The sequence below is a fragment of the Mucor velutinosus genome (genome assembly GCF_035048745.1).
Source record: "Mucor velutinosus strain NIH1002 chromosome Unknown tig00000041, whole genome shotgun sequence".
Lineage (NCBI taxonomy): Eukaryota > Fungi > Mucoromycota > Mucoromycetes > Mucorales > Mucoraceae > Mucor > Mucor velutinosus.
Window position 1 is genome coordinate 2,416,754 of NW_027041905.1, and position 13,295 is coordinate 2,430,048.

At 41.9% G+C, this 13,295-nt stretch overlaps 5 protein-coding genes across 5 annotated transcripts; 3 read left to right on the forward strand and 2 right to left on the reverse strand.

Annotated features, from left to right (window-relative positions):
- Nucleotides 1-922: 922 nt before the first annotated feature.
- On the reverse strand, nucleotides 923-3,717 carry ARO1_1 (3-dehydroquinate dehydratase (3-dehydroquinase); the record flags this gene model as incomplete). Its single annotated transcript, XM_064820388.1, has 3 exons — nucleotides 923-2,004; nucleotides 2,069-2,284; nucleotides 2,349-3,717. 3 exons carry the CDS (start codon nucleotides 3,715-3,717, stop codon nucleotides 923-925), a joined length of 2,667 nt encoding a protein of 888 aa, XP_064684308.1.
- A 567-nt stretch (nucleotides 3,718-4,284) lies between these two features.
- Nucleotides 4,285-8,120, forward strand: ATC70_000983 (uncharacterized protein; the record flags this gene model as incomplete). Its single annotated transcript, XM_064820389.1, has 4 exons — nucleotides 4,285-5,628; nucleotides 5,686-6,003; nucleotides 6,054-7,974; nucleotides 8,032-8,120. 4 exons carry the CDS (start codon nucleotides 4,285-4,287, stop codon nucleotides 8,118-8,120), a joined length of 3,672 nt encoding a protein of 1,223 aa, XP_064684309.1.
- Nucleotides 8,121-8,563: 443 nt separating this feature from the next.
- ATC70_000984 (uncharacterized protein) lies at nucleotides 8,564-10,473 on the forward strand (the record flags this gene model as incomplete). Its single annotated transcript, XM_064820390.1, has 5 exons — nucleotides 8,564-8,786; nucleotides 9,089-9,145; nucleotides 9,214-9,481; nucleotides 9,543-9,645; nucleotides 9,709-10,473. 5 exons carry the CDS (start codon nucleotides 8,564-8,566, stop codon nucleotides 10,471-10,473), a joined length of 1,416 nt encoding a protein of 471 aa, XP_064684310.1.
- A 127-nt stretch (nucleotides 10,474-10,600) lies between these two features.
- Nucleotides 10,601-12,287, reverse strand: ATC70_000985 (uncharacterized protein; the record flags this gene model as incomplete). The annotated part of the gene is made up of 6 exons (XM_064820391.1): nucleotides 10,601-10,909; nucleotides 10,974-11,301; nucleotides 11,396-11,482; nucleotides 11,546-11,661; nucleotides 11,715-12,016; nucleotides 12,086-12,287. The coding sequence occupies 6 exons, from the start codon at nucleotides 12,285-12,287 to the stop codon at nucleotides 10,601-10,603; spliced, it is 1,344 nt and encodes a 447-aa protein (XP_064684311.1).
- A 557-nt stretch (nucleotides 12,288-12,844) lies between these two features.
- Nucleotides 12,845-13,222, forward strand: SUA7_1 (transcription initiation factor IIB; the record flags this gene model as incomplete). Its single annotated transcript, XM_064820392.1, has 3 exons — nucleotides 12,845-12,916; nucleotides 12,974-13,117; nucleotides 13,178-13,222. The coding sequence occupies 3 exons, from the start codon at nucleotides 12,845-12,847 to the stop codon at nucleotides 13,220-13,222; spliced, it is 261 nt and encodes an 86-aa protein (XP_064684312.1).
- Between the last annotated feature and the right edge of the window lie 73 nt (nucleotides 13,223-13,295).

The window sequence follows — 13,295 nt, forward strand, 5'->3', positions numbered from 1 at the left end:
CACAAGGATATATCTTATTAATGAGATGGTGGCAGTTTTAAGTCAAGCTGGTTATTTCAGATGCAACAGATACTCTGTAACTGGTAAAAAGTACACTATAAAATTAGCCGAAATTTAGGTGGTCCATAACTTGGTAGCTCAAATTACTAGGTGGTCCGTATTATATCCGTTTTGTATGATTGAAACAACAGTATACACTTCAAAAAGCCCATTTTAAATTGTTACAACGCAAGTTGAGCTTACAATTCACCTAGAAGGTGAGATCCAAATGATAATTTACTACCGAAATGAAATGCAGTACAAATTAAGGCCATTTGTCTAAATATAAACAAACGCAAAAAAAAAGCTTAAATTGTAGTGAATAATTAGAGTGAGCTGGATACCCATCTATCATTTCAACGTATCGGATCTGGCTCGAGATAACAGCTTTTTAAACGGCGTACCTGAGAAGGTAACGCATGTGGTATTTTCATCTGTCTTGGCTTAGGTAAGATGTATTCATTGAATGCGATGCCTAGAAAAGCAGCATGCCTTGTTTATATCATATATATGTATAGCATACATCCAATACAAAGCTCCTTGTATCAACAAAAACAACGAGTTGAACACAAGTAATTATTAAAACGGGATTCAGAGCTAGTATAAAGAACAGTCTTCGGCCATTTATGCGTTGCTCATATAACGACACAAATATATATCATGCGTTTTACAAATGTCAAGTGTATTACTATATCGCGAATTTAATTGACCACCAATTTAACCGAGCCATATGTGAGTGTATACACAGCACACACTGTTTTCAAGCTAACTCAGTTTCATGGTGAAACTATCTAAATGTGGTATTCAGGCACGTTACAGAATATTATTCACAAAGCAAAAAATATGGATTCAGGGACACTCATGTTGGTGCAACCCTCCGTCCCTAATTTAAGCAATCCCCTTTATCACGATACAAGTCTACTACTACTTGGCCTACATCCCAATCTACTTTCTCTAATCGATACCGTGCTTCATTCTCATCACATAAATCGTAGCGGGTGATATGCTGTATTTTTTTGCTTTGTAGATTTTCTTCCAGAGAGTGCTGCCATTCTTCTGTCAGTCGAGTTTTCACTTGATCCAATCTATTCTGACACACCGTTTTTGCATGAATTGTAAAACCAGCACTGATAGGACGATGATCTGAGGCCTTTACCTCGTGACGACGATAATAGATGTTACTCATGGAAGCAGGACCCCTGTGCAAGATACGATCACACCAAGCAGGTATACGCTTCTTTTCTGAGCTATCATAGACTTCGCTACCTTGATCGTACTTGTAGGTAGGGTCAAACAGGATGGGCGGTTCTTTAAAGCCAAATAGGCGAAACATTGGGTTTAGTGCTAATTGCTTTTTTAATTGATCTTCTTGCTGTAATGTTTCCCATGCTTCGAATTTGTTGTGCGATTCTGCTGCTAAGAGCGCTAGTACTTGATCTCGCTTCATACCAATGCGATAGTTCAGATCGCCGCTAAGAAAGCAGGTGTCATGATCTAATATGCTGGTGCCATCCGAGTCGGGCTTGAATGCGTCTAGTGTTGTGGATGCAGGTACAGGAAACCGAGCGGAATGGAGAATGCCATCGACATCTACATTGCGAGTCAAAACATTGGACTGACCAGCAGCTAAATGACAGTTGACAAAGCAAACGGATGTATCGTCAATGATCAGTCGAGTCGCAATGCCACCTTTGTTGCCGTGCAAGCTTTTGTTCATCAATCGAAAGCCAGTTTTGACGGCATTGCTATCACAGTGACGAATGCGCTCTTCCAACTTTGTCTTGACAAAGATACAACTGAACAATCCCACCATTTGGTCTGTCTTGATGATTTTGTACATGTTCTTTCCAAAATTAGTGTCCACCACCGAGGTCAGGTAGTCATGCCACAGCATGTAGCGATGTGTCAAGAGCTCATCTGCTTCTTCAATAGTTTCAATCTTTCGGTTAAGCGATAAAAATGATTCTTGGTAGGTGGGTGTGCTATAAATAATGTTAAATGCATTAAAACACAGAGCCAATCTACTTACTGGCAGTCAGTGTCTTGGAGTTCAAGTCGACGATTTCCTGGATCCCCACCATAATGATATCAGGGTCTGCCATGCCATTTAACCACTCGTGTATCTTTTCTCTATCTGTATCTGTCAAGGCATCAGGTTTGATGGCATCCATGTTCCAAGAGCATATCATAGTCTTGAGTTCATTAAAATCGCAGTAATCGGCCATATGAGCCACCAATTGCTCCTCTATACGCCAGTTTAGTCATCATTCTCGATCCACGCATAACTATATTGATACGGACTCAATTACCTAGCCAATACTCTGATAATAATCCATCCCAAATTGCAATATGGCCCAACGAGTCTACAGAAATGACAGGCTTGAATGCAGAGATCGAGCATGCGTCTACCGCAAATTTTGCAATGGCATTTTTATGTGCCTTCCACATCTTGATGACCAACCAGGGCTCCGTTCGGGTATCGTACACAGCCACCATGCCATTGCGAAAACCAGCCCACACATAAAAATCACCCACTGGCACTATCGCCGTCAGTTTATCCATGCAAGCCACAACAGAGACACATTGGGTTTGTTCAAAAGTGGTTTCATCCCAAGCTGTAATTTGGCCATCGAGATGCACTGCAAATAGCAGGTTATGATGAAACGGAAGCGTAAACAGTTGAATCAATTCTCCGAGATCAGCTGGTATAGGGATAACAGGTACCAGCATAGCGGTCGAACTATCAAACTTGTCTATGCATGTACCCGATGATAGCCACAGGGTACTTGATCTGGTTGAACTCAAAACTGCAGTTTTGGGGCTTTTGGTAACAGTGAATTGCTGAGGCGTTGCTTTTGCTAGATCGATGCCGTGTGGTGATGTAGACCAAATGTTGAGACATCCACTGTCATCCAGTGTCCATAGTTCAATGTTGCGATGTTGCAGCATGAATGTGATGGCTGATGAGTGCATGGCTGCTCGTTTGCTGATAACCCTGTTCGACTGTGTTCCGATGGCCAAAAGGGATCCGCTATCTGTGCCAGCCCAGATCATGTCATTGGCATGCGCAGAGAAGCAGATGCATCGAATGGCACCCGTGGTAGGCTCTTGCGGTTGGCCAGGCACTGCTTCTATTGTGTTGAACAGACTCTCTGCTACCTGCTTGATGTTGTAGGACTGAATGTTGTAATGGCTTGTACCTGCTACAATAAGAGAACCTCTGGTAGTGATTGCATGAATTGTACCATGCTCGTTGGAGATACGAATCTCGTGATTCAATACAGGCGGTTTCTTGCTGGCTTGTGTGGTATCTGGATGAGCGCTATTGGATGTCGCTGTGGATGTTGAGCATTTCCAGATCTCTCTGTGGTGGGTGATATGCTTTGACCCCACAGTAAAAGACCGTAATAGCTGCACTTGCTGATCATTGTCATTGTCGTCTTCGTCTGAGTCGGAGTCATCGTAGCCAGAAGGTGGAAACAAGCTTTTTAAGGTGTCGTTTTTCTTATTACTGTAATAGTATAGCTTGTCCAATGAATTCGATCTGGGCAGATTCAGTTGCATGGATCTCGAGACATTGGGTATATCCAGCAATGCACTATCATCGACTGGCATGGCAGCCACGGCGGTTTGCTTGAAAGGACATGTCCAATCCTGCTGCTCGTTGTCATTCATCATGTAATAGGTAGAAGAAAGAAAGAAGAGAAAAAGATTGGAATGTTCTATGTGCATATATATAAATTGCAAGAAAGCATGGCAGCACTCGATGCAGCTTCGACAAGCAAACCTCCGAACACACTGCCCTTTTCATTTAAATGACAATTTAACCAGTTGTCATACCTGGTACACACAAGATCTTTTTTCTTGCACTACATTGATCTTTATGTTTTGTGCTACAGCTAATTACAACTTTACCCCTCCCTTTTATAAATAATGTCCACTTGTACACCAACTACCTCTCTCTCTCTCTCTCTCTCTCTCTCTTTCTCTAATTCTTTTTTTGTCACTGTATAGATAGAGTGGAAAAGCTCCCTGTTTCTTTCATTTCCACACTGTTTTTGCCAACTTGCTATTATTATCCCCTTTTTTTGTCGAAATATTAAATATATATTGATACAAATTTCTCTCTCTCTCTCTCTCTCTCTCTCTCTCTCTCTTTCCTCTCCCTCTCTTTCCATCTTTAATAAGGCGCAAATCCTAATCAAACAACCCCTTCCACTCTTTTTTTTTTTTTTTCATAAGAAAATGTCTCAACAACAACAACTACCATCACAATCTAGCATCAATTACGGTCAAGATGAAATACCTCATTTACGCTCTCAAAACGATCAGCTTTGGAAAATTATAGAAAAGCAACGAGTCATGATCCAAAACCTTCAAAAAGACAATGTACGTCTTTCAGCAGAGAGAGATGGTCTTCAGGATCAAGTTAACTTTTTGGAGAAAGAAATCACCAGAAAGCAGCGAGTTACTTCTCTGCTCATTTCACCTCAAGCACTTCGTGAAATAGCAGAACAGGAAGATGCTGTTTCCACGCCCAGTAGTGAAACGACGCCATCGCCTATTGAAGTCTATGCCAATGCCACGGCTGTTGCTAATACTGCTCCAATGGCTGCTGTCGCTGCTGTCAGTCCAATGCCGCCTCCTCGCTCACCTTATCGTCCATTGAAAGAAAAGCCAGATGATTTTGGTTTGATGGACTCTCCCAAGCGATTCATGGATCAGGAACCTGAGTCTTACATTGTCGCTGCTGCCAGTCGTAGCAATATGGAAGATTATACTAGTTTAAATGGAAGATCCTCTCCTGGTTCTCCTGCTCCTGGTCCTCACTCACCTACGCTACCCAAATACCAACAACAACAGCGCAAAGACAGTGCCCCATTACCTAGTACAACTACTAGAAATCACTCACCCTTCATCGTGCCTTCTCCTAGCAAATCATCTTCCTCACTCGAGGTACGCAAAAACGCACGTCAAAGAGATTCCATGATGCCACCAGCAAGAGCTGCTCTTGAACACGATCCGACCATGCGTGCTGCTTCGCCTCCTTTGATTCCATCCTCCTCGTCCTTCAGAGCCACCAATACCAACTTTACTACAACTAATACTAATATTAGCGCTAATATCAATACCAATAATACACCACACACTACTAATACTACTACAACTACTACTACAACCGCCACTAATGCCATCTCCACAAATCCAGTCGTCAACAGCAACTACATTCCACCTAATAGTAACAGCCCCATTTACGGCAGTCGCAGTAAACAGGACGGACAGCAATCCATGTATTCTTCATCTCGCACTGATCTCGCTAGTTATGGTGATGATGATGATCAATCCTCTACTGCTGCAGTATCTCCATCCGCCAGCAACAACAGTAAACAACAAACCGCATTCATGGGCAACATGGCCAATGTGTGTATCAAGGTAGTGGGATCTAACATCAAGCCAAATGACAAGGGCAAGGAGGTCGTGTCATTTATCCTGTCTGTGGGGTCCTACAAGGACGATGTCAGCAATGAGTTTGATGAGAAATGGAGAGTGGAAAAGCTGTATTCTGACTTTTTGACATTGGATTCCAAGGTAAGCCTGTATGTGAGCGTATGGAGAGATGTCGTTTCTAACAGCTCTGCTCTACAGCTCAAAGCACAACGCAACAGAGCCATTTCTGGTCGCATCGGTAAGTTGCCAGACAAGGCTTTATTCTCCAACAATGCACCTACCAAAGTGGATCAGCGAAAAGTAGCCTTGGAGCAATACTTGCAACACATTGTCTCTTTACCCTTGGAAGACGCTTCCGACCTCTGTGAATTTCTCAGCACCAATGTCATGGACACCAAAGTATACCAATTGTCAGGTCAAAAGGAAGGGTATTTGACAAAGAGAGGTAAAAACTTTGGCGGCTGGAAGACTCGTTATTTCGTACTGAATGAGTCCGTTCTGGAATACTATGAATCTGTAAGTCGTGCTTTCATAGGAGTCTATATGTACTGACTATGCCATTGTAGAAAGAAGGCACTCAGCTTGGCTCCATTCGATTGACCAATGCACAAATCGGCACCCAAATGAACGGTTCATCGGCTTCCTCCTCTGCTCAAGAAGAATACAACAGTGTCTATCGTCACGCCTTTTTGATTGTCGAGCAAAAACGAGTGAATTCAACTCACAGTGTGCGTCATATCCTGTGTGCCAATTCAGACGATGATCGCGATACCTGGGTCCATGCACTGCTGCAAAACATCAGTATTGTCGAGGATGAAGCTTTGATGCAAAAGAAACGAAAGAATGAAAAGCCCAGAAAACTCTCCAAAGGTGAAATCAGAGCTATCTCAGCAACACCCATCAGTCATTTAAAGATGGATCATGTGGGCAATGCAGACATGGAGAAGTTGACCTCTGTGCCCTCGCATCATGACGATGCTAGTATTGGTATGGCCATCAGCAACAATGGCTACAGCAGACCCACACCTTCTATTTCAAGTGACAGCACTGCAGACTCTGCCACCATCGTCTCCTCTTCGCTGCCCTCTAACAACAACAACAATGCCAATGCCAATGCCACCTCCACATGGTCCTCTTATGAAGCAGGTCGCACGAGTCTGGATCAAAGAAACAATGGCAATACATTGCAAGCACCCCGTCCTCCCATCATGCGTCGCAGTTCCATGGGCAACTTGATTAGCAACAATGAGCAGCAGCAACAAAATGAAGACCAATTGAACTTTCACAATTACCGCCGTGCTGTGTCGCCAACCATCATTTCTCGAGTGCCTGATGAAGCACCACCTGTGGTTGCAGCCGAGTCTGAAAAGAAGGCCAGAAACAAGGCACATCGCATGACCTTTTGGGGCAAGAAGATGTTGTTCAACAGCAGCGAAGATCAAGACCAACAAAGTCAACAGCAGCAGCAGCAACAGCAACAAAGAGAGGGACAACCCAGACCTTCTCAGTCCTCTTCTGCTACGACAAGCAGCTCCAATTCGGCTGGTCTGCGTGGCTTCTTATCCAGATCATCCCACGAACAAAACGACCGTCAGAGAAACAAGTACGATGATATGCCTGTTCCCAAACAAGCAGCTAAGCAAGTGTTTGGTGTCTCTTTGGAAGAAGCAGTGCGTATCTCTCGTGTCGCTGAGGGCTATGAACTGCCTGCTGTGGTGTATCGTTGCATTGAATACCTGGATGCCATGGACGCTGTGCTTGAAGAAGGTCTGTATCGTTTGAGCGGCAGTAATGCTACCATGAAGGCGCTGCGTGAGCGTTTCAATCAAGAGGGCGATGTCAATCTGCTGGCTGCCAAAGAAGAATATGATGTCCATGTAGTGGCTGGCCTGCTCAAGATGTGGCTACGTGAACTGCCTACCAGTGTGCTGACCAGAGAGCATCGCATGGACTTTTTGCATGTGATTGATCTGTTGGATCGTAAAGATCGCGTCAATGAGCTGGGTCGACTGGTATCTGTGCTTCCTCTGTCAAATTACACCTTGCTGAGAGCATTGACAGCACATTTGATTCGCGTGGTTCAGCATTCAGACATCAACAAGATGACTATGCGTAACGTGAGTATCGTGTTTTCGCCTACACTGGGTATTCCTGCTACCATCTTCAACTTGTTTATGAGTGAATTTGAGTACATCTTTTGGACCACAAAAGACGGTGACGCAGCGCCACGTAGAATCGAAGATGAAGCCATTGAGGAACCAGTTGTGGCCGCAGCACCAGAGCCACAAACCAAGATTCAGATTGATGCACCCAGAGAATCAGTAGAACAGGTGGAAGAGGTGATTGTCGATCATCATCAATATGAGGGCCTCAGTCGTAAAACCACGCTACGCCTTAGAGAAGAACATGGCCGTAGTAACCGCAACAGTGTGAATTACATGGACGGTGCGCCTAATGCCATTGTAGATTTAGAGAAACACATGGATGGTAAGCTTGGCCTGCTGTAGCGTGTATAGCATAGACTAACTCGATGAATGTAAATAGGACCTCCTGTGTTGGATGAAGATGAAGACGAAGATGTGGATGACCTCACATTATCAAACGAATCTAATTATTCTGTCCATTCTAATTAGACATGTCTCTCTCTCTCTTTCTCTTCATCTCCTTTTTATCCCTTGAACAGACACACAACCCATCCATCATATCCCTTCTCATACTCGCTTAAAATTTAATATGAATTCTTTCCCATCATGAATATATCTATAAACAAAATTAATAGTTCTCTTTGTATATAGCGTTGGCATTTTGTACGAGAAATGAATGACAACAAAACGAGTGCATTGTGTGTTATGGTCTTTAATGAAATCTTTCTCTCAATCTCCAGGCTAAATATAGTATGTAGAGAGGGTGGCGATCATGCAGCACCTTTAATATATTTTGTGTATATAATAAATGACCACACATTCTCACCCTCTCTCTCTCTCTTTCTTTCGTTTGCTCTCTCTTTTTTCAATTCTGTTTACTCTTACTGTACATATACCTTTTTACCATAGAAAACGACGCACATTTGACACACATGGGATCAGAAGATAATGTCATTCGATTTGTGATTGGCGTATTTGTGTCTTTAGGTGCTTCCTTCATGGACGCATTAGGATTGAATATATTGAAGCTGGATCATGTTAAAGAAGCAAAGCGAGATAAAGAGCATCAACGTGGTGATTGTGGAAGACCGTTATGGCACATGGGCCTATACACTTATATTGCTAGTCAACTGATTGGTAGCACAATTGCCCTGAGTAAGTACAGACATGCTACTCTTGTTAATGTGCCATGGATCTCACATTTATGTTCTTTTCACCTCATGTATAGACTATCTAAAAACTCAGGTATTTTTCCCCTTGTGTGTGTGTCTATATTTAAGTCTTTTCATCCCCTTAATTAATCATTCTATTCCATCATCCTCATCATCTCCTATGTAACAACAACAAAAAGTGGGTCGCACCATTAGGAAGCGTAGCATTGATATTTAATTTTATATTTGCAAAACTGCTTGTAAACACAAAAATTACTCGAAAAGATGTCTTGGGCACATGTGTAGTAGTTGCATCTGTAATTTGGATTGTTGTGTTTGGTGGCATGTACAACGGCGATGATCGTAAGTTGGCTCTTTTGACAAATATGTGTACTTAAATGTTGCTCACGCCTCTTTATATTACTACATAGCGGAAGAATTGATATCTCTGGAAAGTCTCAAGGTCCTCTTTGTCCGTCCCATCTTTATCATTTACTTTAGTGTCCTTAATATCGCTGCATTTGGTGGTCTCATCATTTCAATTTGGTCAAATTGGGCAATCTCAGATGAAACTCGGAAAAGAAAGAGTCAAATATTTGCTACCATGAAGCAAAAAAAGATGAAGCACATTGTGGGCCTTATGTTTAGTATAGAAGGTGGTGTATTGGCCAGCGAGACCCTGTTGTTGGCGAAGAGCGGGTGAGAGCCATTTCTACGGTTTAGATGGAGTGTACTGACAACATTTTCTATTTATATATAGAGTCAAGTTATTCACACTGTCCATCAAATCTCAAGTCAATCAATTCAATGATAACGCAAGTCGACTCATCTTGTTAGCATTACTAGTTACAGCGATATTACAGGTTTGTTATTGTTTATGTCCTTATTTTACATACAATATGTGGATTACTAAAATAGCGTTCTAGGTGTACTGCTTGAACACTGCCCTTAAACTGTATTCTTCTGTTGTCGTGGTGCCTGTCTTTTACGGGACATACACCGCTTTGGGTCTTGTCAATACCATCATCTACCTCGATGAAATTGGCAATTATCCTCCTTGGGCCATCTTACTGGTATTTGTAGGTATCGGTGTACTCATTTACGGTGTCTATTTACTTAGTTCAAAGCCTGATCCAGCAGCACACATGAACGAGGACGAGGACGAAGAAGCCAGCCATGTAGACAGCAATCATCGACAGCAAGAACTAGAGCACACGAGCAACTGGTTATCTGCAAAAGAAGAAAAGGGAATCATCGATACTAATAAAACTGCTGCAGCTAAATCATCAAACCCAGGAGAATCTGCTTCCTCATCTTCTGTCTACAACCATGATTCTGCAGTAGAAGCACTTGCATCAACTGCAACTACAACCACAACCGCACAAAAACAAGAGTCTACAGGTGCTATCATTTATAGTTCCAGCAGACGTATTACACAGTTCTTTAGACGCCTTCGATATTTTACACACAACACAAATTCAAATAGCATGTATTTACCGCCGAGAAGAGAAATGGATACATTCATTAGCTTGAACAGTTCCACGAGTGCAGCTACCACTGCTGCCGCTGTTGACCCTCCTCCTCCTTCTAGCAACCATCACATCATTCCACTTGCCATTACTACTACCATCGAATCTCCTCCTTCCACTCACATTAAATCAACAACACCCTCACCCTCACCCTCACCCTAACCCTCACCACCACCACCACCACCACCAACAACAACAACAACAACAACAACAACAACGACAACAATATCAAAATAACGAATTAATAATAAAATATGATTTAAATTTTGTAAATATTCATATACGACGACTACATGCGTTGATTGACCTCATAAAAGGCAGTATTTCCAAGGTACTCTTGCATACTCTTGTACTCCAAATGGTTGAAAATGCGTTCAAAATGAGGCATGAATTCTCTTCGAGGCACATAGAGATTGAATTCGAGATCTGCAAACACTGCAAATTCATGCTCATGAATCTCCTCAGCATCAACGTCCAATTCGTCATCTATGGCTTCCAAAAGTGGTCTAAACCAAGTTCCTTTAGCTTCATTTACTTTGGTAGCTAAAAACAAGCAGCAGGCTGCAATGAGTTTACGGTTCTTCTTAGTCACCACATTCTAAATATAAAAAAGTCGCATGAGCCTAATGTCCATATACCATGTCATGATGTATGCGCTTTACCTTGGTCACTAGCTTTTCGAAAAAGACATAAGCGTGTGCTACACTGGATACTTCCAGATCCACTTGTTTACCAATCTCCAATAAATGGAGCTTGATGGCTCTGATTTTACTAAGCGTGATTTCAGCAGGGATTTCTGGATGATTCAAACGGAACTGTTCATTCATTTCTCGCTTCAATTCAGATGGCTTCATAGTATTGTTGTTGTTGCTGTTGACAAGTGTGCCCAAGGAGCTTGGATCGAGTCCATATTTGCCATAGGAATCATCATCAAGGAAAAAGGGATCATATGAATTGGCATCGACCTGCTCTTGCACAGTTTCATTATCACTACGTAAAAAAAAAAAAAAAAAAAAAAAAAAAAGTGGGTCCTTATTCATCAGAGATTCAGACTAAAAAGCATTTCATCATATACACAACTTACAGCAATGACCCTGTCGTATTCAAAAAGTGAGCATACGATTGAGCCTTTCGGTGTCGGTGGCCATCCTGACATTCCAATTGTTGTTGCCTGTCAAATAGTCATTAAAGTGAGTACAGGGCTCACATGAGAAGCACTCAAAAAGCAACTTACACATAGCCACGGTTGGTTGCATTGGATGAATCTAATTTCTTCTTGCTTGTTGAATGGCGAATTTTGTCAGTGTAATAGCGAAAGACGGACAGGATTGACATGCCACCATGTCCATGCTATGTGTTGAGTAAGTATACGATACGCACACATCCTCATCAAGATACTTTACATCCTTGTCGTTGTGATTCGACTTTTTCTTGATTTTTTCAGAAGCAATGGGTCGTTCGCTGTCTTCTCTGGTCAATTTATGATGTTGCACATCTTCATTGCTGCTTTCAGAAGAAGGATGACGCTTTTGAGAAAGGTATTTTCCTCTCTTTGGTGGATTTGTATCGTTTTGGTACACATTGGTTGTTATAACGGGTGCAGTGGTTGTTGAATTAAATCGACCATGGGAATCAGAAGGTATGGTGGTTTGTACATTGTCGTCGTCCGCGGAGAAGCTGCTATCTGATGAGTGCAAGGAAGAAGCTAAACAGTTTACAATTTAGCATCGAGATGGAAGGCTTTTGTTTGTTCCTATATGGGGATGGGCTATACCTCCGACCTGCTCATTCGCAGTAGTTTCTTCCACATAGTGCAATAAGTCTGGATCAGTGGTTGACAAGTAAGCATTGTTGATTCGTATAGAGTCATCCGGTGGTTTTTCGTTTTCGCTACCGAGTGCAATGTTGGATAAAAAAGTAAAGGCAGTTGGTCTTGAGTTATTCCGCCTAGATTTACGACTTTTAGTCGTGCCCATTGGCGTATGTTTTGATTAAAATTTCTTGTTTGTTGCAAACGTGAAGAATATCTTCCTGCAATCAAAGTAACTTGCACTTGAATAATTATGGGTTTTCTTTTTGAGAAGATGTAAAAAGAAAGGTTACAGAGCTATAGCGTTGGCAAAAAAAAAAAAAAAATTGTCTAAAAATTTTTTCTGTTGTTTTGTCTGCTGTAATCTTCTCTGCGATAAATATGGATGATGCTCACGAACAAAAATAAAGTCTGGTAGAGGAGATCTTATTCCGTTGAGAAACGACTAGGTAGTTAGAGTGTTTATAGTGTCTTTTCTCTATAAAAAATTCTTTAAAATAAAGAACCAGAAACGAAATGTTTGAGAAAAGAAGGGAAAAAGGGAGAAGGAAATGTGCTTACTATGGAGTTTCCATCCTAATAAGAAAAGATACTAGGTGAAACGTCATGGAGTCTATGTGACGTCGTGAGCAGAGAGCTGTAGTGGTGAATCCTGTTTCAATTCATCTGGAACTGGTCTATTGAAAGTGTCTCTTTTTCACATTTCCACATTACATTTATAAAATGAAGACATTTGTAAGCCCTGGAAATGCCACATGTTGCAGTATGTTGTCCTTTTGTGGCATCATCTTCCTTGTAAGTAAGATGGCCGGTAGCATGTAGATGTACATCTAACGAAAAAACACGTTCAAGGTTGTTCTCGGCATGGCATTTGATGCCAAGGTTGAGATTCTAACAGAATTCACCAGTGACCCTGATGATCCGAAGTTGACCGCAAAGGCATGTTTCTCTGCTGCTATCGTCTATGCTTGTTTCCTTGGTTTCTGTGGTTGTCAGGTAAACATGTACAAAGACATCTCACATCAAAGATCCATACAACTTACTCTCTATCACTAGATGTTGGTACATAAATTCAACTCTCGTAATCAAATTCAACTCTAAGCTGCAGTCTTCCGCAACCACAGTACATCTGCTCATCATAGAATGTATTTCAAATGTCTCAACATCTCTCTTT